The sequence below is a fragment of the Camelina sativa genome, chromosome 7, assembly GCF_030686135.1.
Source record: "Camelina sativa cultivar CO46 ecotype springtype chromosome 7, ASM3068613v1".
In the NCBI taxonomy this organism is placed as follows: Eukaryota; Viridiplantae; Streptophyta; class Magnoliopsida; order Brassicales; family Brassicaceae; genus Camelina; species Camelina sativa.
This window is the reverse complement of record NC_141886.1, coordinates 3,429,028-3,454,347: the sequence shown is the minus strand read 5'-3', so window position 1 is coordinate 3,454,347 and position 25,320 is coordinate 3,429,028. Positions and strand designations below refer to the sequence as shown.

The 25,320-nt window shown below is 36.0% G+C and overlaps 3 protein-coding genes and 1 pseudogene across 5 annotated transcripts; 3 read left to right on the top strand and 1 right to left on the bottom strand.

The window, feature by feature from the left end:
- Nucleotides 1-48: 48 nt before the first annotated feature.
- LOC104700177 (purple acid phosphatase 13-like) lies at nucleotides 49-2,676 on the top strand. 2 transcript variants are annotated; one of them, XM_010415646.2, is made up of 6 exons: nucleotides 49-369; nucleotides 690-1,254; nucleotides 1,336-1,556; nucleotides 1,651-1,841; nucleotides 1,928-2,189; nucleotides 2,411-2,676. In XM_010415646.2, exons 1-6 carry the CDS (start codon nucleotides 102-104, stop codon nucleotides 2,419-2,421), a joined length of 1,518 nt encoding a protein of 505 aa, XP_010413948.1. In that variant the 5' UTR covers nucleotides 49-101; the 3' UTR covers nucleotides 2,422-2,676. The 2 variants fall into 2 exon arrangements, with proteins under 2 accessions (XP_010413948.1, XP_010413947.1); XM_010415645.2 differs by having other exon boundaries at nucleotides 60-369; nucleotides 1,928-2,200.
- Nucleotides 2,677-2,718: 42 nt separating this feature from the next.
- Nucleotides 2,719-6,284, bottom strand: LOC104704250 (ubiquitin carboxyl-terminal hydrolase 1-like; annotated as a pseudogene). Its single transcript, XR_015560830.1, has 2 exons — nucleotides 3,252-6,284; nucleotides 2,719-3,153 (listed from the first exon to the last, which is right to left on the bottom strand). The product of XR_015560830.1 is annotated as a ubiquitin carboxyl-terminal hydrolase 1-like (transcript).
- A 3,586-nt stretch (nucleotides 6,285-9,870) lies between these two features.
- On the top strand, nucleotides 9,871-10,100 carry LOC147940792 (uncharacterized). The gene has a single exon (XM_087457362.1). The coding sequence runs from the start codon at nucleotides 9,871-9,873 to the stop codon at nucleotides 10,084-10,086; it is 216 nt and encodes a 71-aa protein (XP_087313488.1). The 3' UTR covers nucleotides 10,087-10,100.
- A 4,825-nt stretch (nucleotides 10,101-14,925) lies between these two features.
- Nucleotides 14,926-15,126, top strand: LOC109125567 (uncharacterized). The gene has a single exon (XM_019227425.1). The coding sequence runs from the start codon at nucleotides 14,926-14,928 to the stop codon at nucleotides 15,124-15,126; it is 201 nt and encodes a 66-aa protein (XP_019082970.1).
- Nucleotides 15,127-25,320: the final 10,194 nt, after the last annotated feature.

Genomic DNA, 25,320 nt, shown 5'->3' with positions numbered 1-25,320 from the left:
GACTTCACCAAATCAGTATGGTAAAGAGTAAAGACTAAAAAAGACTAAAGAGTTATATTATCATCTTCGCTGCAACAAACAAAAACATCTATGTGTGAAAAATGGTGGTAAAATGTACAATGAAGGTGTCCCTTTTCGTCATTTTGGTTTCCACTGTTACTACTATCAGTGTTCATGGTTTCTCTACGACGCTTGAAGGTCCGTTTAAGCCCGAGACAGCTCCGCTCGACCCGAATCTTAACCCGGTTGCATTCGACCTGCCAGAACCAGACCCGAGTTTCGTACAACCCAATTCGGAGTTTCAGCCTGAACAAGTCTCTGTCTCTCTCTCTTACAGCTTTGACTCCGTCTGGATTTCTTGGGTCACAGGTCTTTCTTTTTTGACTCTTCAACCTTTCTTCTTTCTTTATTTTTGTTTCCCCGTAGATTTGGGTATCTATCTACTAAAAAGGTCGAATCTTTATACTTTAAACATTTCATTAAATTAAGTTTTGAGGTTCATTGTTCCATAAAGTTGTAATCTTTCTGAGCCAAGATTTGGATCTAACTGTGTTTGTTCCAACATCAAGATTTTTGTCTTAAAGTTTCATCTTTAGCTTCAAGAAACTATTTTCTTTTTTTTTTTTGTTCTTTCTATTTCTGCATTTGTCAGAACTCTGAAGCAAGGTTGTTGTGAATTATTACTACAGGGGAATTCCGAATCGGCGAAGAAGATTCTCTGCCTCTGGATCCTAACTCTGTGCAAAGCATAGTTCAGTACCGTGAATTTAATGTCGTTACTAGAAGCAGATACGCAACAGGTCATTCTATTGTTTATAACCAACAGTATCCTCCTGAGAATGGTCTCAAGTACTATACTTCAGGCATCATTCACCATGTTCAACTCACAAGTCTTAAACCAAGCACATTGTATCGATACCAATGTGGAGACCCGTCTGTATCAGCGATGAGCAAAGAGTATTACTTCAGGACAATGCCTAAGTCTACATCAGAGAATTACCCTCACAGAATCGTTGTGGCTGGAGACTTAGGTCTTACTTACAACACATCAACAACTTTGAGAAGTATTCTATCTAACCATCCTGATCTTGTGGTTTTAATTGGAGGATTCAGCTACGCTGATACTTATCTCACGAATAACACTAAACTACATTGTAGTTCTTGTCAATGTGGCCATAATGGGACCAGTTCTGATTGTGATTATTGTTATTCTAGTGGAAAAACTTATCAGCCTCGCTGGGATTATTGGGGAAGGTAAATGAAGATTCTTGATTTATGATTGTGAATCCTTTGGTGGTTTTGAACACTAAATTATTGGTGGGGTTTTGATGACAGGTTCATGGAGCCACTCACGGCTAATGTTCCAACCATGATGGTAGCTGGAGATCACGAGATTGAGCTGCAGATCGATAATAATTTGACGTTCAGTGCATACAGTTCAAGATTCACATTCTGTTCAAATGAAAGCGGTTCTTTCTCACCATTATACTATTCTTTCAACGCGGGAGGAGCTCATTTCATAGTGCTCAATTCATACACTCCATCTGACAATTCATGTAAAGTTTCTCCAGGTTTTGATTTTACTTTCTTTATGTTTAAATTGCGGTTGAAATGTGTTTCTAATTTTTCCTAGTGCCTGTTCTGCGACAGCTGATCAGTATACTTGGCTTGAAAGTGACCTGAGAAACATAGATAGATCAGAAACTCCATGGGTTGTGGCAACTTGGAGTCTTCCTTGGTACAGCACATTCAAAGGGCATTACAGAGAAGCTGAATCCATGAGGTTAATTCTTGAAGACTTGCTCTATAGCTACCGAGTTGATATCATCTTCAATAGTCAGGTATGGTGTTGTTCTGCGGGAGCGTTCATTTGCTTTTGCGGAACATGTTCTTCTTCACACTAACTATCCCACAAAACCTGAATTAGGTTGATGCCTATGAGAGATCAAACAGAGTCTATAACTACGCGTTAGACCAATGTGGTCCGGTTTATATATCAACCGGTGCAGGAGGAGCTGGGAAGCTGGACACTGATCATGTAGATGACCCAGGAAATTGTCCAGATGCTTCTCAGAACTACTCGTGCAGAGCCAGTGGCTTTAACTTCACGTTAGAGCCTGTAAACGATGAGATTTGTCCGGTTAAGCAGCCAGACTATAGCGCATACAGAGAGAGCAGCTTCGGTTTCGGTATGCTAGAAGTTACTTAGATCTCTCTCTATTCTGTATCGCTTGATGTTCAAGTAACCTACTGAGATTAGTTCCTTGGGGGCATAATCGTACTTGAATCTATTGACTCCAAATCAAAGTTTTTGCCTTTTTACACATGAACTCAACCGGTTCTGTTATTTTCTCCGATTGAACCAGTTCCAGAGTGCCAACCGCTGATACTTACTTTTGGCATTTTGTAGGTGAAGAATGAGACGCATGCATTGTGGAGCTGGAACCGGAATCAAAACGTGTACTATCTTGCCGCAGACATTATATATATAGTACGTCAGCCTGACATGTGCCCGGTTTACAACTAAACCAACTAGTTAGATGATTTTTGTAACATTCTTACTGTTAACTATGCAATCCTCATCTGTAACGCAACTTTGGTTAGAAGTTATAACTAGCACGGATCTGTTCGCTCTGAACTCAGAATCATTTCAGTAGCAATTCGCTATTAACACAATTCGAGTACGATTCTTTATCATTTTATAACGCAACTTGTGTATGGCTTTTAAAAACAATATCTGAAAACAAAAATACTTTAATAACTTTCCAAACAAGGCAAACTGTTATAGTCATATTTTAAACTTAATTGTCAAAAGAGTCAAATTCACCAGTACAAACTGTGAAGAACGTCAAAACCCTTATCTTGTCCTTTTCACCTATATTATAGAAAGAAACTTTCCACCTCTGGGATTCTCAGATACGTTCGTAAAATAAGATATAAGCTTCAGAACGGAGAACTTCTTCAAAAGAAACACGTCGAACCCAAGCATCGCTTGCGTGATACCATATTGATGCGTTAGGTTCTTTAATATCAGACTCCCTCCTAGCCTTGTCACCACCTCTAATGTAAGCAATATAATGACCTCCTCTCATTGTCCCTCGATGCTCCACTAACCCAGCCAACCTATAAACCGGCTGGTCTTTTTCGGTCAACCTAAAGAGGCAGAATTTATGATTGTTCAGACCAAATGTGGCAAAACATTAAAGGAAGAGATTCTGCTAACTAAGTCTATAGAGAAAATAGGCATTTACCTAGTTTTATCCATATAATGGCTAAGATCGAGGTACTCTTTGAAGTCAACATGGCCACGTAACTTGCTTAGCCTGCCTCGAGCATCTTGGCTAAACCTTTTGAGATGTATAGTCAAGACAGGTGGTGCCTTGTTTACAAGTACCCTTTTAGTAGCAGCTCTTTTTACAATCACTTCCTCAGAATCTACTGCCTTGTCTTCCCAGTTTTCACATTCATAGCCACTGGCTGGTTGAGAACTGATGGTTTCTCTACCGAGGATAGGAGTTTCAGTAACATAAGAAGTAATTGGATCTTGCTTTGCATCTGAGTCTCCCAGAACTCCATCATCTATAGCGTTTTTCTCTTTCTTGCAGTTTAGCAATTCTATGACTCCGGCTTTACAGTCGACATCTATACATTCATCAATAGCCGATGCCGAACTAGCTTCATTTTCATCCACCCATCCATTGCTCAATCCTACTTTAGCTTCTCTCTTTTCTCTCAACCGCTGGAGTTTTAGGTTCTTCGAACAATTCTCACAATGCCAAGCATTGTCTTCTGACAAAATCTCAGGCTTGGTGAACTGAGCCAAACACCCATCTACAGACACTGGTGAATCCGAATCAGCAACAACTTCAGGATCGGAGTCTCTGCTAACAGCCATAAAACCAACTTCAGAAACTTTAGCATTAGATGGCGGTCCAAAAACAGGTCTTTCAGGGACGTTATACATTCTGCTAATAAAGTCAGCATAATCTCTGTCTTGTTTATTGTCACAGCTCATGAATGATGAATAAGCTTCACCCATACCTGGCCTAACTGTTTTCTCATTACTGCTCATAGCCATAAAACCCGCTTCAGACTGATTTCGGTCGGTAAAAAGGTCTTTCAGATATCTCAAGCTCGTCAAGAAATCTGCGAAAGTGAAAAATGTCTCGTTCATGGTAACCATTCACGTATGACGAGGAACCTTCACCCTCACTTGCTTGAACTGTTTTATCATTACTGCTGACAGCCACAAAACCAGCTTCAGAAACTTTAGCTTTAGATGGCAGTCTGAAAACAGGTCCTTCAGATATCGCAGGCTCGTCAAAAAAACTGCTAAAGTCAACATAATCTATTTTTGGTTCATGATCACTGCTCACGTTTGACGAGGAACCTTCACCCTCGCTTGCTTGAACTGTTCCATTATTACAGGAGATGTTAGTCTCATCGATTTGTACATGGTGGCCCCTCACATATGATGAAGCCCCACCTTTAACTTCTCCAACTGTGTTATCATCATAGGATATGTCATCTTTATAAGGCATGTACAGAATCTAAGAATCTGCAACCATCAATGGAAGCTCTTCATCAGCCAATAGATTTCCAGATGAAGAACTTTTCCCTAAATCAGGATAACCGCAAATTCGAGGCTCATCATCACTCTCTGAGGAAATCCCACTTGCATCTGTGTCTTCATCAGACTGTGTATCTTCTTCATCTGGTACAGTTTCTGGTTTTGCAATTCCATCATTATCATGCATCAGCGTTTCTGTACTACCTACCAAAGTCTGATTAACTCCTTTAGCCTCAGTTGATGGGGCGGTATCACTAATATCACCTTGTTCGGTATCACTAATATCACCTTGTTCGGTATCACTAATATCACCTTGTTCGGTATCTAGTCCAAGAATATCCTCCAAAAAGCTATCATGTTCGCCTTGTTCGGTATCAGATACTGTTGCAATACCAGAGACCTGGTTATCATCAAGGGTCATAGTAGAAGGGTTCTCTAAGATGGGAACAGTGGAATTGTGATCCGATGCCGGTTTAGCTGACACAACGTCTGAATCTTTGCTGACTCCCCCGTTATTACCAACCTTTTGTTCCGGAGAAAGGGTTTGTTGCTTTTCAGGAGGAGATCTCTTGGACGGAATAGGTAAAGAGAGATCCAGAAAGGGTTCAAACACTTTTGAGGAATGCCCACATTCCATACAAGAAACAGTGCTTGAAATTTCACCTCCAAATATAGAATCTATGAGAGTAGGTTTCTGATGTGTAAAACTGTCATCATCACTATTAGAATCACCAAGCTTTTGCCTCATGCTTGATTCTTCAAAGCTCAAACCGTCCAACAAATACCTTAGCAACTCGTGACTGTCATGCTGCTGATATCCCCTAAATCGGGGAGCCTGATAACAGACAGAAAAGAATAAGCCTTTTGGATTTATTGCATTCCTGAAAAAGCTTACCTTTGATTTTGTGTCTTCAAATAATTCCTTCAAGGAAGAAACGAGAGGCCCGCCACCAAACATATCTTCTTTCAAGAAGTGCTCACGTAATTGATCCAAAGAGAGAAGGTTCTGCATTACAGAGTTAAAGAAACATGTGTTCCCAAGGTTAACTAAACCTCTTACAGCATATCCATCTCTTGCTTCTCGTGTACCACCAGTGAAACCACCACTTCCTGACCATAAATTTTCAGTTTCAACTCTAGCTGAGGACGTGTTTGAAGATCGTTCTCTAATCAATTCCACAACTTCCAGCAACAAATCTTTCTTCTCACCATTCTCTTCTTTCTCAAAAGAGACAAGTGATTGGCATGGGAAACACCATCTTAACTGAGGATTTTCACACTGAATCACCAAACGGTGACGCGTCAACTCGAAGTGCCGCACAACATGACTCTGAGATCCAGTCGGCAAACCAACATCTCCACAGACGTAATAGCCACATTCCAAGCAAACCCAAATAGCCTTTCTAGCAGAAAAACAAAACCCGTAGTTTCCACTCATGCTCCACTTACTTCCTCCTCCCTTCACGTGCAATCCTTGGTTACATTCTCCACACTTAATTTGTTGAGAAGATTCAATCGTTTTCAACAGCTTATCCAAATCAACATATCTATCACAATGGAGACAAGATCTTTTTTCCGTCATTGTCCCAACAACCTCCTCAGTTATCTCCACGCTTTGCTTAGTTACCTTCTGGGCGAAGGTTGAAGGCCGTCTCCAATTTGGAGGCTTTTGACCCTTCTTTGACTTCATTCCCATATGTCAAAAACTGCGTAAACACCACTATATACAAAACTATGTTAGCTTTAACCATATAAATCAAAATCACAGCTTAGCAAATAAAACAATGAAGAAGCATTAAATGAAGCCAAACAGAGAGATAAACAGATAAAGTTCGAAACTTTAACCAGAACACAGATATAGACAAATCAAAAAAAAAAAAAGAAACTCATCCCTCAATTAAATTTACACCAAAAGCATATATATATAGTAGTAGAAAACGAGAAAACTAACAGGATCAAACACAACCAATAACCAAAGTCTCTACACTTACGAAAATCAAACAAACACAAGTAAATCACAGGATTCTTACACATTACAAAAAAAAGGTTCGAACTTTTTACGAAATATACACAATATTTGCTTCATATCTCAAAACTATCTCACAAAGACCCCAAAATCCAGAGTTTTTAAAAATCTTCTTCCATGGGTCTAAACAAACTAAAAAAGTTGAGATTTTTATTAATCTAAGAGAAATCGAAACACTAAAGACTTGTAGTCAAGTAGACATTACACGCAAAAAACAGATGCTTCTTCTTGAAACAAGGCTAACGCTATTCCAAAGCAGAATCCAGATACCCTTAAACCCACAAAGTAGAAGATTGAAAGAGGTTCCAGGGGAGAATAAGGACGTAAGACAGAAACAACGATGCACAAGAGAGATTAGAGCAAAAGAGAAAGCTCAAAAGGGTTTGTAACAAGTTCGTTTTTTTTGGCCAACGTTGCGAAGGGGACAGAGTCGAGGGAGTATATTTATATTCCGAATCTTACTCGGACAAAGACAAAGGGAGACGAAGCGAGACCCAATATTCACAAGGGGATAGGGACATGAACTAACCAAAAAATAATAATTATCATCAGTAATTAAAAAATTTAGAGTAGAAAATTACCAAAGTTAAAAAAAAAAAAAATTGTTAGTATTTATGAGATGTAATTATTAGTTTATAGTGTTAAAAAAAATACTAATATTTACTTATAAAAAAGGAAATCAAATTTACTTCATAAAAACTAAAAGGAAAAGAATCTATATATACATATACAGTTGTAAGAAGATGAGAATGTTTACATATATTATATAGATATAAAATAAATTTTCAAAACTTTAACACTAAGAATGATGAACATTTAAGGGTGAAGTTATCAGATTACTATATGGGAGGATTATATATGAAAGAATTACTCAGATGTACTCCAAAAGTTGGTTTAGTTTTGATATGTATAAATTTTCTAAAAATTGCTCAGATATTTAGTGCTCTGGGTGTAATTACAATTTATCCATTAGATTTATTTTTTCAATTTTGATTAGAAAAAAAAATACACATCATCTTCCATAATCCATGTCACTAGACAGTTTTTTTTTACAGAATCCCATCGACAGTTTCTTCTTTATATCAAAAGATAGGAAAACTGAAAAGTTTTTACTGTTCACAACCGGAAAAAAAACTCTATCTCTCTCTCGCTTGTCACCGAACCCTAATTCCGCCGGCGATACTCTGTCTTTCTCTAATCTCTCGACGTCATCTCTCGACGTCATCTCTCGCCGTCATCTCTCGTCGTCCTCGCTCGATATCCTCTCTCGCTCTCACTTTCTCTTCGTCATCGATGTCTTGTTCGTTTCCGTCTAAGCCGCCCTCGTTTTCGAGTTTCGGTATGTGACGACTGAGTTATAGTATTAACGGGAAAATGAAAAGTCTCGTTGATTCATATGACGGCTGAGTTATAATGCTTTGTGGCTGAGTTATCACAAGAAATAATCTGAAAGCAAATGGCTCATTTATACGACTTGACAGCTGAGTTATAGTATTTACGGAAAAACGAAAGCTCTTGTCGATTCATATGACGGCTGAGTTATAATGCTTTGTGGCTGAGTTATAACAAGAAATAATCTAAAAGCGGAAAACGAAAGGTCTCGTCGATTAATATGACAACTGAGTTATAATGCTTAACAGCTGAGTTATTACACAAAATAAAACAAATGTATTACAACAATACTACATCTGACAAGTTTTCACATTGTGTCCAACTTGTTTACATCGCGAACATGAGTGTTGCTTAAATACATATCTGTGTTTCTTTACCCAATTACCTAAAACAACAATTAGCGGAACTGGATCCATGAAATAAAATGAAGAAGAATGAGAAAATTAATAAGAATGAGTGTAATTAAGAAGTTAAGAACGAGGAGAAAAACAAGAGGAAGAACAAGGTGAAGAACACTTTTTAACCAGTTAAAGAACAAGAGTCGAAGGAACGACGTTTGATATTTCCGGAGAAGATGATGACATGGAATGCTGATATGGATTATGCGTCCAAAATGACAAGTCAGCCACCAAATGAACATGTAAATCAGCCTAATTAAATCAACCATCAAACAAGATTATAACTCAGCCGTACCATGAATACTATTACAGTAATTAAAAAACAAAAAAATGGCTGCCAAATTCAGCAGCTTAATCAACTGAAAATTTGTAACTCAGCCATATCGTTTAGTAAGTTAGTCGTAACTTAATGATATTCTAGTAATTAATCTTTTGCTACTAAGTCAATCGTAAAATGGTCAAGTTGTCTGATAAGTCAGCCGTAACGACATCTCATAAGTCAACCGTTGTTCATAACTCAGCCAGCCGGAAAAAGTTAATTCAGCCGTGTCGTAGTGATAACTCAGCCAAAATTTTGACAACTCAACCATCGGGTGAAAACTCAGCCGTAAGACCGACTGAGTTATAGCATAACTCAACCAGATTTTATTAAATCAGCCGTAACGCTTGGCTGAGTTATGCTCTAAGTCAGCCGTCCACTCTTACTCAAATGTTTTTTCCATAAATCAGCCCCAACATACCATAACTCAGCCGTTATTACCTTTGTAACGTTTATGGCTGAATTATTTAATACACATCAACGATTTCTGACATGGCGTCTGACATGGTAATGACATTTTTATAATTACGTTTTTTTCCTGTAACATAAAACAAAGGCACGCTGGGTATTTTAAAAATACCCGATATATCCTAATAATAAAAAAAGATTTCTGACATGGGGTTTGAGTAAATTTCTCATTATATATTCACAAATCACAAGATGACATAAATGATGCAAGAGTAAAATCATAAACAAGTGGAATGTCATTTTAGAAAAGTAAGTATATTTTTTTTTCGGTCAATAAGCAATAATACTATATAAAATAGAATTTATTGCGTCGTTTTTCAAATAAACTTCCATCGCTCATTTCATATACTCTACATTTAAATGATGAATTATTGGAACTTGGAAAGATTAAAAAACTAACTTTGACATTTTTTTTTGTTAATTTGTGTCATCATTTTGTTGTTAGTTTTTTTAACAAATAGTATCTAATATATGTTACTCTTTAAACTAACAACAATAACTACAATTGCAAATTCAAAATTTCTCGTTGGAACTGCATAACTAAGGAACCCGCCAGAACAAATAACCATATTTAGCAAACCCCATCAACTATTTATATAAAGCACCAAATTCGAATTCTAAAGAGAATTGATAAATAATAAAAATTAAGTGAAATCCATTTAGTTTACTTTGTTCTTTTTTATAAGATACATTAGTTATGTTGAAGAAAATATCGGTTTTGTACCTTGTTCTACTAATTATTTTTTCTTTTGAGGCGGTTACAATCAAAATGGAGATAATTATATCAAATGATGCTATGCGTGTAAATCATGCATGGGGATGTTCTCCAAAATATCCTCAGTTTTGCCAGAAAACTAAGGTAAATCCATATACGATACCAATCTCAAAGAACATTGAAGCTTCACAGGGTTGAACTTTTTTAGAGATAAAAACAACGATTCGGAGTAATAACATATATCAAAAGATCTCAAAAACAAAACGTATTAGGGAGAAGAAAAAGGCGGAAAAGATGTATTAAGATATCTTTATTGTATTTAATTATTGTCATATATACATATATTACTTTTATTGTATTCTATATATACATATTTTACTTTTATTTAATTCTTTTAATTATATGGTAAGAGATGTCTAATCTTTCCACCAAAAAATAAAGAAAAGTGTGATTTGATTATTCTAAATTTCTAATTTTACATTTCTGTAAAACAATACAGTCCGCGCGCCATCATGGACACGAGTCGCACGATCAAGAATCTATATTTATATGGTTATATACATACGCACAAATTATATTGTGTGTTTTTATAGTTATGTTTTTTGTTAATTAAGAACATATGTTATATGCGCGGGTTTATAGTTTAAATGTTAACATATCATCGAAATTAACACAAACTACTACATAAGTTATCTGTTTATGAAGTCATAATCCTAATATATTAGATGGTACTGATATAGAAAATACCGTTTGTATGTGTAATTTTTATTTTAAATGAATTTTTATGTTTTGAATAAATTATCATTACAGTTAAAATAGAAAATTAGCATGACCAATGGTAGAATTAACTAGAGTTGTTCGATATATATTATTTTAACTATTTTAATATAATATTGTTATTTATTTAAAAATTAATTAAAAAATAATTTTTTTCATTAATAATTGTCCATCTATTCATTTTTTCACCCCCTCTCTTCTTTTATTAATACTAGGATAGTGTCCGCGCTACGCCGCGGGGTTATTTTTTGTATTTTTTTATTTTATTTATTTTTAAGATAATTTTTGTTTGGCGTTTGTAATTAAAAATCATTATTAATATAGTTTTTGACAATTTTTATTGGTAATTTTTTATTTTTAGGTTTTTGTTATTATTTGTTTTTTGTTATACTTTATTTTATTATTATAATAAAATTATAGACTAAAATCAATTTTATTTTTTCTTGTATTATGAAGCATTGGAGCACTATTATTAGTGTTAGCTTTCTAGCTCCCAAAACCTATAAACTATTATAATCAATCCTAAATTTCCAAATATAGCAACATGTATAGGAAGAAATTTAAACAGTCTTTCCTTATATAGGTAATGAGCACAAATCACTGTTAAAAAGTAACTATACTTGGATTATACCCTATATGCAAATGTAACAAAATTAAACAAACAACTTGATTAGTTTTATAAACATCATACAAAATGGGTATGTGCAGTATTTTTTGTAAGATGTGTTTTAAAACTAATCAAGTAAACAATATTTTGGTGTTTCAGTCTCTAACACTTAACAAACTAATGTTATTTACTCTAGGATCATGGTCTCTTACATATTCTTTTTTTGAGAGAATCAAGAGGATTAGTAGCTCTATTGAAGAGTTTATACGAAACTGTTTTAAGTAATATATTTTGTGAATATTTCATGAAGAAACTGAAACAAGACATATGTAAATGAGAAGACACTCGTACTCACCTCTATTGCCTTCTCACTAAATCTGGGTTCGAACTCAGTCTTTCTCAAAGACAAACGTATATTTGTAATGTTGTAAAAAAAATGATATATATTACTTTATAAAATGATGACTGTATTGTACAATGATCGTATTTGCTTTTTCTTATGTTTTAAGTGTATGTGTATAACTTTTTACAGACAATTAATTTTTTTTGTTTACAGATAATTAATTTGTCTTTATATTATAATATATATGTGTATATTTTCATCAACTATCACACTTAAGAAAACCTTTTATATGTACTTGGAATATACAAATTTAAGATGATTTAAGATCTATAATTTTTTATTTGCTCCCATTTTAGTAATTTTATTTTACTATTATATTACAAATGCATGCATTAATAAATACACGTTACATATATTAGTTTTACACAGTAAATATATAGTAAAATCCCTACATGTTTACATTTATGAATAATAGTTACGTAAATTCCCTGCATATATTTTGTATGCACTCGTATAGACAATATTTCATGTAATGTTTTCATACTCTTAACGTCGTCATACCACTTAAATGGTTCGTTGCATTTGGTTAAAAATCATATGCAGCTTCTAAAGCAAAGCATTGCAAAATCTTCTAGGCCGGAAAGTGATATAAATGCCCATATAAAAACTTTATTATGAGAAAAGAATATTGTGCTTTGTGCATTCTCAAAAGTCATGTTAACATGACAAAGCTAAAATCATTTTCAAGAAAATTAAATTAAAAAGACTAAAACTTTAGCTGCAGAAATTAAGAACAAATAATAAAAAAACAATTCCAATTCTTTGAATAACCAACTAAATCCACAACAGTGGTCTAACGCAATATTATGCAAGTTAATCAATAATTAGAAACAAAACTAATACCAAACAATAGTCTGACTCTGATCATTACACTAATATTATGAGATTTGCTTTAATATGCTGTGTAAACATCATCAAGAGACAAAGACTAATTAACATCTCGCATGCCTTCAATCTTATCCCTACCGCCTCCATCACCACTCCACCTCTTAACCACCATCACCCCTAAAGTTCTCAACCTCTAGGGTTTAGATTTCCTCCAGCCACCACCACCGTTGACCACCGGGCGTCACCACCTCCGATCTCCGGTCGCTGCCACCACCGACCTCCGACCACCGGTGATGTGACCCCGGACTACGGACGTGAACCATGGACGTACGGACAGAAGATACAGCAGAGCGGATCGGAGAAGCGGTTCGGTTAGGGACAAGAATGGACGCGAATGGACGCAGAACAGCGGACGTACGGACAGATGGTCGGACGCGGCGGACGCTGCCGATAAACGGACGTACGGACGCGACAGATGGACGAGTGAGCGGGTTGAACGCGGATGGACTAGGGAGTCACGAGGAGATACTCGACTCGTTCGGCTCTAGTTAGGAAGCGGATGGAAAACGGACGCTGCGTACGGCGTACGGACGCGTCGGATGGACGAGGGAGCGGATTGAACGCGGATGGACTAGGGAGTCACGAGGAGATATTCGACACACGGGAGATGGCTCGGCCCGTGATACGGTCAGACTAGAAGGTCATGAACCCGGTTCTTGAACCTTCTAGGGTTTCTCTAGAGCCAAGTCCCGAACTTGAGCAGGAGAGAGGAGTGAACAAAGATCCAATCTTTGGGCCAATAATTTCTATATTCCAGTATTCCTTTTACAATGAGGGTTTAGGCCTTTATATAGGCAAGCTTACATAAGGGGGACACTAAAACCCTAGACGCGCGGCCATGATCTGAACCATACACTTGGCCATAAAGTAAAAGCAAAAGCAAAAAGGGAACAAAGACCATCCAACGGTCATAAGAGAGTTCAAAGAAAATAAAAGAAAGGAAGGAAGAAGATAGGGTTGCCACGTCATTGGTGGGACGTGGCTGATAGGATCTTCACTTCCTTGGCCCATTATCTTGTCAATGAAAGTTTTCAAGTCATGAGCCAAGCGGGAACGAAGTGGAGATGCACTAGAGTTCGCTGCCTCGTTAAAACCCCTTCGGTAAACCCATTGGGACAAACCCGAAGTAGGAAAAAGAGTACAGCTCCTTCTAATGACTTAATGGTGTTTTCACGCTAGCGTGATGGTGATGACATACAAATCAAGCTTCCCAAAGCTGGTCGCACTCAAGGCTCTTCGTTGGTGATGCTAGCCATGAGCCATTGGTGTAAGGTTGGAGCTTGACTTTTCGAATAGATGTCCTTAGGACGCGTACTATATGATCTTGCCTTGCTCCCCTTGATGGTCCTTGGGCCTTGTTGGTACCACATTGATGTTCCGGACCGACTTTTATGCTCCTATGCGAGCTGCTAGACGATGGTACCAATGTACCGGTTCTCACCGCGGTACGGCCAGGACCTGGGTTCCATCAACCGGCCAACGACATCCGGCCACCGGCGACCAGCCAACGACATCCGGTCACCGACTTCCGGCTACCAGCCACGGCCGCCGCCACCACCAACCTCCGGCCAACAACCACCGACCTCCGGCCACCGACTTCTAGCCACCGATCTTCGGTTACCGGTCACTGACCTCCGGCCACCGGCCGCCGCCACCTCCGGTTGTAATTCCGGCCCCCACCCTCTAGCCACCATTGCCACCAAACCATTAAAGGTAATTTTTCCTACCCTTCATGTTATTCACTTAATTTTTCAAAACAATATGCTATATTCTTAATTATATTTGTAAATATGGCTAGTTGGCAAATTGACCCTAAAACAAACGAAACTTGTTGTTGGTCAAGTAAACTTTTTTGTTGATTCCACGTCAATTATATTAATTATATCGTATTACGCAGAACAAACCAACTAATTGTATGAGTTAAGAAACTAATAAAAACATAATTTGGCTGTAATTGGCACAACTAGCATACTGTTTTTGTAAACAATCAGATAAACAAAATACAATTATGTCTTTTTCCGTTAAAGTGTTTCAGTTTTTCTTCAGCTGTTTATCGAGTAGTAATTTGTTGCAAACTTGCAATGATAACCAAATCTTTAATAAAAGTTTCGATATCTCTCTTAAGACGTGAAACTATAATACTATAGGAAGAAAATAGTAAAATAACAATATCAATGTTTTAGAAGGATACACCAAATCTGTATGTTAAAAAAAGTAAAGAAACATAACAATATTGTCTCCCATCTCCTTAATTATTTAAAGCTTCATAATCCTTCATGTGTTCCTCACACAACAACAAAAACCAATCTTTTAATATATAAATTCGAGCCTTTTTTTCTTAATGCAAAACAAAAAAGAAGATATGGGTATGTCTAAAAAATTAATGAAGGCTATAATTGTGTATGTGGCTCTTATTATGGTGTTCTTCACGTTTGCATCACTCAAGACCAATGCTCAAGAAATAATAATAAGCTATGACGCTCTCGGTCAAGATCATGCATGGGGATGTAGTCCAAAGTATCCTAATTTACCAGCTTGTCAGAGACAAAGGGTCAATCCCTAGGTTATCCGAAGTGTTTATACTTTAATATCTCTGATCTGTTTCGTTGTTTTACGCCCTGAGTCTTTTCTTTAAAATTTATGGTGGTGTTAATGTAAAGTCAATGTTACCGGATAAGTGGTTTGTGTATGTATATTTATGACTTTTTATTAATATAAAGTAATTTAGAAGTATATATCACCAAGTACAACGTGTAATGCTGTATTTGATAAACGACCAAGAAAATTATTTCTAATGTTCTTTTGATCGAATTCGCTTTAATCAGTTCAAACACGTTTATGTTGGATGAAAAAGAAAATAACGAATAATTATATTGTTGTATGGATACTTATTATCGGCCCATTAGTATAAATCCTAAACCCTAATATTGTATCCTATATATATGTTGTATTCTATGCAACAGATGAATAATATAAAAGAATAATTTCCTAAACCTCTTGTATTAACATGTTATCAGCACGAGTCTCTAACCCTAGCCGCATACAAAAGAAAAAAAAGGTCAACGGTGTCTTCGTTCTTCCGTTGTTCTTATTCTCCAAACACGTCAAAGCAACAAATTTATTATAGAGATAAGTAACTCTATGCTTTATATTCATCAGTCCGTCATGTTTATATAATTTGATTTGTGTACTTTGTTATATTGCTGGGATCGATGTTCTCGCTATAATATTATTATATTATTGCTGGTCAATGTCATTATGTTGCTTTGCTTAATATTTTCACGATTTTGGACGTATCATTATGTTGTTATTTAGTAAATCGTTGGCTTCTAAGATCTAAGTTAATCCTCTGATCAAACTAGTGTTGCTTGACTTAGGATCGATTTCTATGTTTTATATGATCGATTCATGATGCTTATTCACTTATGATAATACACATGTATAGGCATACCTTATTATCAGTTTGGTAACGTGGTTTAATTGAGAATTTCTATGTATGTACAATATTATGTATACAGATACATGTGTCCGTATTATAACGAATATATATACGTGTATGTGTGTTGTGAATGTATAGAAGTATTTTGATTAATTGTTGGTTCGTTACAATTGATTTAACTAAAACATGAAGTGTAGTGTTCAAACATAATCGGTAATTGACTAAATATAAATATTTTAATCTTTTGAAGCGGAGGATCTCATATATAGAAGACTGAGTAACCCATCACTGGTCGAAGATGTTATATGTTTCTGACCCTTCACACCATCCTCATCGAGATAAGATTTGATATGGTCAGTCGAATAAGCGATTGTCACCACCTACTTCTTGTTGTGGATCTCTTACAATGATCTCTCCGGTTAAAAGATAAGTATTCTTTCTTACTTTTATGAACATGTAGATTTAATGTTTCTTTTAAACATTAGTCTAAATTTGAATTTAAACATGAAAAATCTTTTTACCCTAAAAAAAAAAAAAAAAAAAAAAAATTGTGTGTTTTGTGTTATGAAATCATACACACATGTCATAATACTGTTTGTTCCATTATAAGTTAATGGTTCCATAGTTTCACGTGGGTTTATAGTGTACAGTATACACTACTTCAAATTAGTAATATATATTTGTGCTTAATATTTATTTAGCATTTATTTATATAGTTGTTTATAATGCTTGTGAATTAATTTATTTGATTAATCACAAATTTTAATCTAATCAAAATTATATAATATCATGATAAAAGATTTTAAATCTTGTTCCCAACCTTGTTGCTAAATAATAATTATTGATCATGTTTTCTTGGCATCACTTCTATAGGGAGGTTTAAGTCCAAATATATGACCATAAAAATTCAATAGTTCTTTAGAATAATCTAAAGAAAGTAAATGATTAAAATTCTATAAAATAATACAAATCAACTTGATTCCAATTATTACCAAGATTATATAATTGAAAATGATATCTTTGATGGAAAGATATTAGAAAATACATAATTTACATGTCACAAAATATTGTTGTCATGTAGACACAATATAGTGAAAAAATATATTTTAAAATTTTATAATCTTGTTATTTGTGAATGAGTAAAATTATGAGATGTTGATGTGAATCACATCCTATTGGGCTGGTCTATTATTTGAAATGAATATGACTTTATGCTATAAGTGGTTTCCACTATTCTACTACAATATTAAGAAGTAGTAGAAAAAGTATTAAAAGCTCTAGAAGAATATATATATATATATATATATATATATATATATATTATTGTCTATGGGAACACGATTTGATATTAATGTTTTATAATCTCCCAATTAGTCTCAAAGTTAAAAAGGTCTAAGATATAAACATGATCCAATTTGAGGATGTTATTGATTACGGAGTGGGATTCAAATCGAGATTGATATACATGAAGTGTCATCATCTCGAGGGGGAGAATTCATGAATCCCACATACAGAGGTGATGGAACATATATAAGATTATGTTCACACCTAAAATGAGTTTAATCACTCATATGAAAGAGCAAATCTTGAGGATTTGAAAAGTAATCATGTTGAGACAATAAGCGAGGAAAAATACTTTGAAATCATAAGTATTATTACCCAAGGCAATAAAAGTATTTTAGAGATTACATGCATTATCTAGAAGATAAAATGCTTTGTGAAAATCTCACTGTTTGGCATGACCAGTTAAGCCATTCCGGTTTCAGTAATGATGCGAAAGAATAATCAGAAATTTCTGAAAAGATTCATTAGAGAACCTAAAGAGTTTTCGTAGTGATTTCTTATGTGTGCTGCTTTACAAAGCAAGCCGATTATATGGCTTTCACCGACCCCATGAATTTGGATAATGTCAATTTTTTGGTATGTATACAAAGAGATATTGTGGACTGCTCAACCGCTATATTCTTGTTATCATTTTGCAACCTTGAGTTTGCAAGAGTATTTGGTAAATTGACAATGGTGGTGAAACCATGCTAAGTAATTGACATAAATGACTCTACATGTCAATTAATTCGCATCAGGCCAACAAATTATCATGAATATTCCCCATTATAATTGGTTTCGGTCAGAAACCAGATATATTCCATCTAAATGTGTTATACATGTTAAGTTGCTCCACCAAAGTGATTAAGATGGGATTTGAAATAATGTTGGAACTATGTTGGAACTATGTTGGATATAGATCTCTCTTGATGATTGAATATCTTGAGATGCAGAGACTGTTGGTTCAGTGAGTCAGTCTTTCCAACATGAGGGGGAGAAAATAAACAGCTAAAGAAATATATTGAGAGAAATTATCTTGATCCTCGTACTAAGAACTGTGCGCTAGAAGTTGAAAAGATAATTTATTGGTAAAGTTTGCAAAGATGCTAAAGGCATGCAAGAGCCATTTTCTAACCTTGAGTGAAAATTCTCATATACCAGCTGTGCTCCAATTAATGTCCTAGAAGGATAAGATCAACTGCTCGTAAGTCTAAAAATCGCATGAAGTGTGATAGACTTATGGTTCCAAATATAAGCATCCTCAGAAAAGAAAAGGAGCATAAATTAATATGGCACCGAGGAAGCAGAGAGTTGTGTAAATCTCTAGAGGAGATCTAGAGACAAAGAAAGACATGAGTAAGACAGAGATTCAGGTACCTGAGAATCATAATGAAAGGAAATCTCAATAAGTTGAGTCATGTCTAGAATGAAAAGGAACCAATAAGCAAATCGACGTCGTAATATGTTTGCATGCAGTGTTGCAGTTGATAATTGTATTGATGAAAATCGAGGATCATAAACCGCGGTTAATAGAAAGTTTTATTGGAAAGTGTACACAAAGAATGATTGGTTAATCATTAAAAGAAGTAACTATTTGAGATAGTTTAGTCTCTTAAATATTTGGATTTGTAGTCCTTACACTTGAAAGTGTAAAATGAGTGGGACATAAGGGGATTATTATGAGAAATGCATTCTCATATAGTGGAAGCAACTATGTAGATCCCTTATGAGTTTGAAAATAAGGCAAGACTTGATTTAGTCTATTTAGAAGGTTTTCAAACTATAAGAGTTTCCCTTAACATAATTATATTGCTAGAAGCAATACTTTATAGTTCTCGAGAATATTGTAAAAGCAAGAAAAATTCTTGATGCCTTTTTTTGACACCTTTGGAGAGAAAAGGGTGAGAGTTTATCTCTATGAGAGAATCATGTGTGTAGATCATTATTGATCTTAGAGATCTCATAATGGGTTGAAAATAAATCGGGAACAAGTTAAGAGAAGATCTTATGGTTGTGTAAATCCGAGATTGAACACTAGTTGTAAATGTGTTCAAGAGATATTTTCAACAAAGTTTGAGGATGTATGCATTTGCTGAACCTTGTTTAAAGAAAAATTATATGTGCATCTTATCTCTTCAGCACTTACAAGTGGTTCTTGTTAAAAGGAAGGCACAAGAACAAGTGCAAAATATGTTGATGATGAAAATATTATCTGATCTCCGGTAGCAACAATCAATGATGAAATATTACTCCTGAAAGAAGGAGAAACCGGATTGTATAAGATCAGATCTTTCATGAAATTTTTTGAGGTTATAGATTTGACATATGATGAATGAGATGTTATCTCAAGATGCTTACATCATCTTACATAGAATAATGGTCTTGAAGCACCATATTAAGAAGAAGAGTTGAAAGAGAAAGTTTTACAAGGAGATTATGAATAACTTCTATGTATAAGATGATTGTTTGAAAGATTGTATGTAAAAGAAGATTTGGGAGTTCAAATAGATTTTCTATATGAAAGGGGTTCATATGACTTGAAGTTCAATGACCCAGGAGAATATATGATGATCATATGAGTTTGTACCTGAAAGCGATGTTTATAACAGTTCTGAAAGTTGATATATATGATCATAATGCATAACCTGAAGATGATGCTTTTATGGGGAGAAATATGATCATAAGCGTGGTTGTACTCTTTTTCCCTTATCATGGTTTTTATCCCATTGGATTTTTCCATGAAAGGTTTTTAACGAGACAACAAAAGTACATTTGAAAGATAAACACCTAACAAGGAATATTATGATTCCAATGGTGAAAGACTATCATCTTCAAAGTCTTTGACATACATTGATGAGATTGTGAGAGACGAAGATAATGATAAAGATGAGTCATTTGCGAGGTCCATTACCAATTGAAGAATAGAGCGATGCACGTGTGCTATAGTTCAAGTGAAGATTTGGAGGACATATTTACCAAGATGCTTCAAGCCACTACTTTCAAGGAGTTAGTTCATCATATTGAATTGTGTCATTCTGAAGATTTCAAGTGATGTACTCAAGAAGGGGAGTAAAAGCGCGCTGCACTCTTTTTTCCTTAACCATGCTTTTTCCCACTGGGTTTTCCTGGTAAGGTTTTTAACAAGGCAGCATCTCATATGCGCATTTGGGACTACATTTTTATAATGGTCATCCAAGGGGGAGTGTTATGAATAATTATATTGTTGTATGGATGCCCATTATCGGCCTATTAGTATAAACCCTAATCCCTAATATTGTATCCTATATATATGTTGTATTCTATGCAGCAGATGAATAATACAAGAGAACAATTCCCTAAACCTCTTGTCTTAACAAATACTTATATTTCTTAATGTTCTTCGGTAAATCCCATTCACATATCTGAATTGCTCACTGTAAAAGTAAATTGACGAAAAACCAAAAACTGAAGTGATAGTTGATCAATAATTGCAATATATAGATCCATCAACTTATAAAATTTAAACTTTTTTTTTTTTGCTAAAACAATTAATATCATATTAAATGAAAATGTGTCGGGATTACAAGTGAGTTACCGAAATACTTGGTTCCTTGGCAAAAAAGAAATAAAAAAACAAGGAAGCAAAAGGACTACATAACAACAAAAGCCTTTACATTATCCATAGGGACAAAAGGGTTCTGAAATTTTTCTTGTGTTTCCGGGCAGTGATAGTGTTTATAATCTCCAGTTCTATCTGTTTGAAGAGCACCTGCGGGGCACTTACCTGGGCGTTGTGCAGGAGATTGTTTCACTGTTTCCAAATTGCATATATCGTAGCCTGCGCCGCGAGTTTCCGCAGTACTGAAGGCGAGGTCCTGTTTGTGGCTGACATCCAACTAATAAGATTGTCCCAGGTCTGAAAAAGACGAGGGAATAGTTTTAGCCTCAAAAAGACCAAGTCCCAAATAGCTCGACTAAATGGGCAGGATGGAAACAAGTGGTAGCGGGTTTCATCCTCTCTGGAGCATAGATCACAAACAGGGAAAATCTGCAACCCCCAAGATACAAGCCTAGACTTTGTGGGCAGTCGATTGAGGTGACAAACCCACATAATGAAAGCATTTTTCGGAGTAGAGCCTTTAAACCAGATCAATTGTGCCAAACTCTTGATAGCTTCTCTTTGCATGACCGAGTGCCAAGTGAGCAAAGAGGAAAAACCCATTATAGGGTACGTTATAAATGACCCAATCATATGCATCTTCATTCTCCTCGTTTAGCGGCAAAGAGAATGTTGTAAGATACGTTTGTAATTGAAGAGCTTCGTTTGATCTTGGCGATGGAAGATTCCAAATTGGCCCTCTTGTGGCATCAGCCACAGATGATGAGATTGGGATTCTAAGTGTCCTTGGACCTTCACATCCCAGAAACTTGATGAGAGGGCCAAACGGGGTCCAGACGTCCCCCCAGAAGCTTGATGAGGTTCCATTTCCCACAGTACACCGGAGGAACTTTTCCGCTAGAGGCCTTAAGCGTTGTAAACTCCTCCAGTTCCATGAGTCATTACTGCTTTCCGTTTGAAGCCAAAAGTTCGAGTGCTGAAGGTGGTGATGTTTGTGCCAAGCCACCCACAGAGACCCATTATTGGAGAATAATAGCCAGATGAATTTAAGGCTGAGAGTAGTATTCCATTCAGAAAAACGTCGAAGTCCCAATCCTCCCTCTGCTTTGGGTAAACAGACTTTGGACCATGCCACTTTTGCTTTATGGTGATTTTCAATACCCCCGGTCCAGAGGAATCTTGAACAGAGAGACTCAATCTCCCGTACACAGCGTATTGGTATCTTGAAGGTGGAAATCCAAAACACAACAATACTAGAGATAATCGATGCAATCAACTGTAGTCTTCCTGCAAAAGATAGAGATTTCACAGCCCAGCTCAAGAATTTTCCCCTGATCTTCTCCACTAGAGGGGCATATTCAGTGACTTTTAGCTTTCTGCACATTAAGGGAAGGCCCAAGTATCTTATTGGAAGAGCTGCTCTCGGGAAACCATAGCTTGCAATAGCAAGAGACTCCATATCATTTATCCCAGCTAGAAATAACTTCGTTTTCTCTCTGTTCATGGTTAGGCCTGACCAACCCGCAAAATCCTCCAGTGTTTCTGTAATTCCATGAAGAGAAGAGCTTCCACCGTCGAAGAATATCTTGACGTCATCCGCAAACATCAAATGAGTGATTTCCAGCTCTGATGTTTTAGGATGATAAAAGATGTAACCTGAGTTGTATCTTGAGAGTAGGAGCTTTGAGAATACCTCCATTGCTAGCACAAAAAGATAGGGGGACAAGGGGTCTCCTTGCCTTAATCCCCTCTGACTTTTGAAAAAAACACCTGTGGGCCCATTTACAGATATGGAGAAAGTAGGGGTGGTGATGCACTTTGTAATCCATGATATAAAAAGTTATGGGACTTTGAGACCCCTAAGTTTTTGAAATCACAAAATCCCATCTAAGAGAGTCAAATGCTTTACGGAGATCCACCGTGAGCATGCCTCTGGGGTCGATGTTTTTTCTATTATAACCATGAACAATCTCTGTGGCCAGCAAAACATTTTCAGAGAGGAGCCTTCCTGGAATGAAAGCTGACTGTGAAGGAGATATTACATCTGGAAGCAGGGTTTTTAGCCTATTGGAAAGGAGTTTTGATATAACCTTGTACAGTGTATTGAGGCAAGAGATTGGTCTAAACTCAGATGGCTTTGAAGTGTAACAGATCTTAGGAATCAAGACCGGTGTTGTCGCGTTCCATTGCTTTAGGAGTTTTCCAGAGGAGAAGAATTCCTTTATAGCTGCAGTGACTTCCCCACCCACAATGCGCCAGCAGCTGACATAGAATTTCGTAGGGTAGCGGTTGGGACCACTAGACTTATTTTGAGGGAGGGAACAGAAAGCCTCCTTGATCTCTTCGATAGTGAATGGGGCAGTAAGGAACTGGCTTTGGGAGTCAGAACAGGTGAAGTCTAGAAGGTTGGTAATATCTTCTTGGATAAACAAAGGCGGTGGAACATCCTTACCCAGAAGATCATAGAAATAATCGACACATAAAGCTTGAATGCCCTGTGGAGACTCGACCATGACTCCATTGTCATCTTCCAGGTAATGGATATGATTGAATGCTAACCTCAGGTTTGCCATTTTGTGGAAGTATCTAGAATTACAATCTCCATCTCGCCGCCAAGTGATATGTGATCGCTGTCGGAAGAAACTCTCCTCAGCTCTTGACAAGATAAACCAGAGTCTTTGAGCTTCGTCCTCAAAAAAAGCATTTGCAGAGGTCGGAGTAGTTAACATATTTTGCTGGGCAGCTAAAAGCTTGACATGTGCTTCCTGAACTCTCTTTTCCAGGTCTGAGTAGTTTGATCTACTGAAGTCTTTGATCAGCTTTTCGAGGAGCTTAAGCTTACGGGATACTCTAAACATAACTGAGCCAAGGACATTAAAAGAGAACCAGCAACTGCAAATCATGGCGATAAAGTTCGGATTTGATAGCAGGAAATTATAGAGCTTGAAGGGCCTTTTCTGTTTGGTTGAGCCGATGCCAAAGCTTACTGATCCGCTTGCATGGTCATAAAATTTAAACTTACAACTTAAGATCGGACTAATCATCCCTTTGCATACTTGCACAGTCCATTCTCGCGCAACTTTCACGTAAGCATTCCGGTCTTCCCGGTACAGTCCCGCAGCATGATTGCTAACCAAAAACGGTTCAACCGGGTTTGACAAAATCCAACATATAGAAAGCAGTACCACATTGATGGTTCAACGCCGATGACCATCGTGATCTCAATATGTCAACAAAATTTTCTCATTTTTCGTTTATATTAGGATGAAAATTCTGGACACAATTAGTTTGAAAAAAAAAAATTAAACCGAAAAACCAAACATTACCGAACGATTACTTAAACCGGTATTCTAATCTTTTGTTATCTTGGTCTTGAATGTGATTTTAGGTGGTTCAAAAGGATATATTGGGTTGGGATGAGAACAAGGAGGGCAACCCGCCGGGCTAGCCTCCCACCGGAATATATTTTCTGGCGAAGTTAACCAAGATCTTACGTGGGCCTTCAGGATTTGATCTTCTTCTTGCAATTCATTCCACAATCTTTTCTCCGTTTTGAGACGGTGGCCGGAGATATTTTACCGGAGTTCCTGGAGGTAATTAAAGAATTTACGAGCTTTTAATTAGTCTCGGGAACAAATCATTTTTTATATTTTTTTTTCCTCTATATGTAATCTGTGTTTGAGAGATAGGGAGAAATGGAGAGAGACTATGTTGCGCTAGATTATTGTACTTTTCCTCTGTTAGTAACTTCTCATATTTTCTTTCTTTTATTTACTTTTACGACAGAAACTTATGTAAATATAGTGCTTTGTCGAATCATTTACAAGAACTTTAAAGAGTTTTGAGAACACAATGATGTATACGTTGAATGTTATTATTTACATATATGCATGGTGGAATCTAGCTAGAAGAAAATTCGGGAAGATTTTATTTTTGACGTCAAAATTTCATAAAAATAAATAAACATTCATTTTTTACTGGTTAAGAAATAAAGGAGTCAAGAATTTCTTCTTACTAGCTATTTCTTTGCTTCTTGTTATAATTTGTTTTGTTTGGCTTTTAAGTGGTTTGATTTAATAAACTACTAGCATTAAGCCCGTACTGTGTAGAAGACAAAACTTTGATCAAATATAAACCAACTAATTCTGTTCTTTACCACTTAAAAGTGGATCTTTAGCACCACATAGTGTATATTAACAAAATGAAAAAAAAAAAAAAAAAAAAAAATAGAAGATGTAGTGGCCTACAATGGATTAGATTCATGGATAAACTCACAAATATTATTATAAATAACATTGAATTCTCGAATATTACTTGTGTACTCCACGTAACTTAGAAAGAAGTAAACCAACGGATTATAATAGTTGAAATGACGATGGTTTACAACAAAGGATAAT

What these genes read in the sequence shown, in the direction of transcription:
- LOC104700177 (XM_010415645.2), top strand. Translation starts at nt 102, where the DNA reads ATGGTGGTAAAATGTACAATGAAGGTGTCCCTTTTCGTCATTTTGGTT. An exon ending in CTGGATTTCTTGGGTCACAG is followed by an intron (nt 370 to 689) that starts GTCTTTCTTTTT and finishes TTATTACTACAG; the next exon opens with GGGAATTCCGAATCGGCGAA. An exon ending in CGCTGGGATTATTGGGGAAG is followed by an intron (nt 1,255 to 1,335) that starts GTAAATGAAGAT and finishes TTTTGATGACAG; the next exon opens with GTTCATGGAGCCACTCACGG.
- LOC147940792 (XM_087457362.1), top strand. Translation starts at nt 9,871, where the DNA reads ATGTTGAAGAAAATATCGGTTTTGTACCTTGTTCTACTAATTATTTTT.
- LOC109125567 (XM_019227425.1), top strand. Translation starts at nt 14,926, where the DNA reads ATGGGTATGTCTAAAAAATTAATGAAGGCTATAATTGTGTATGTGGCT.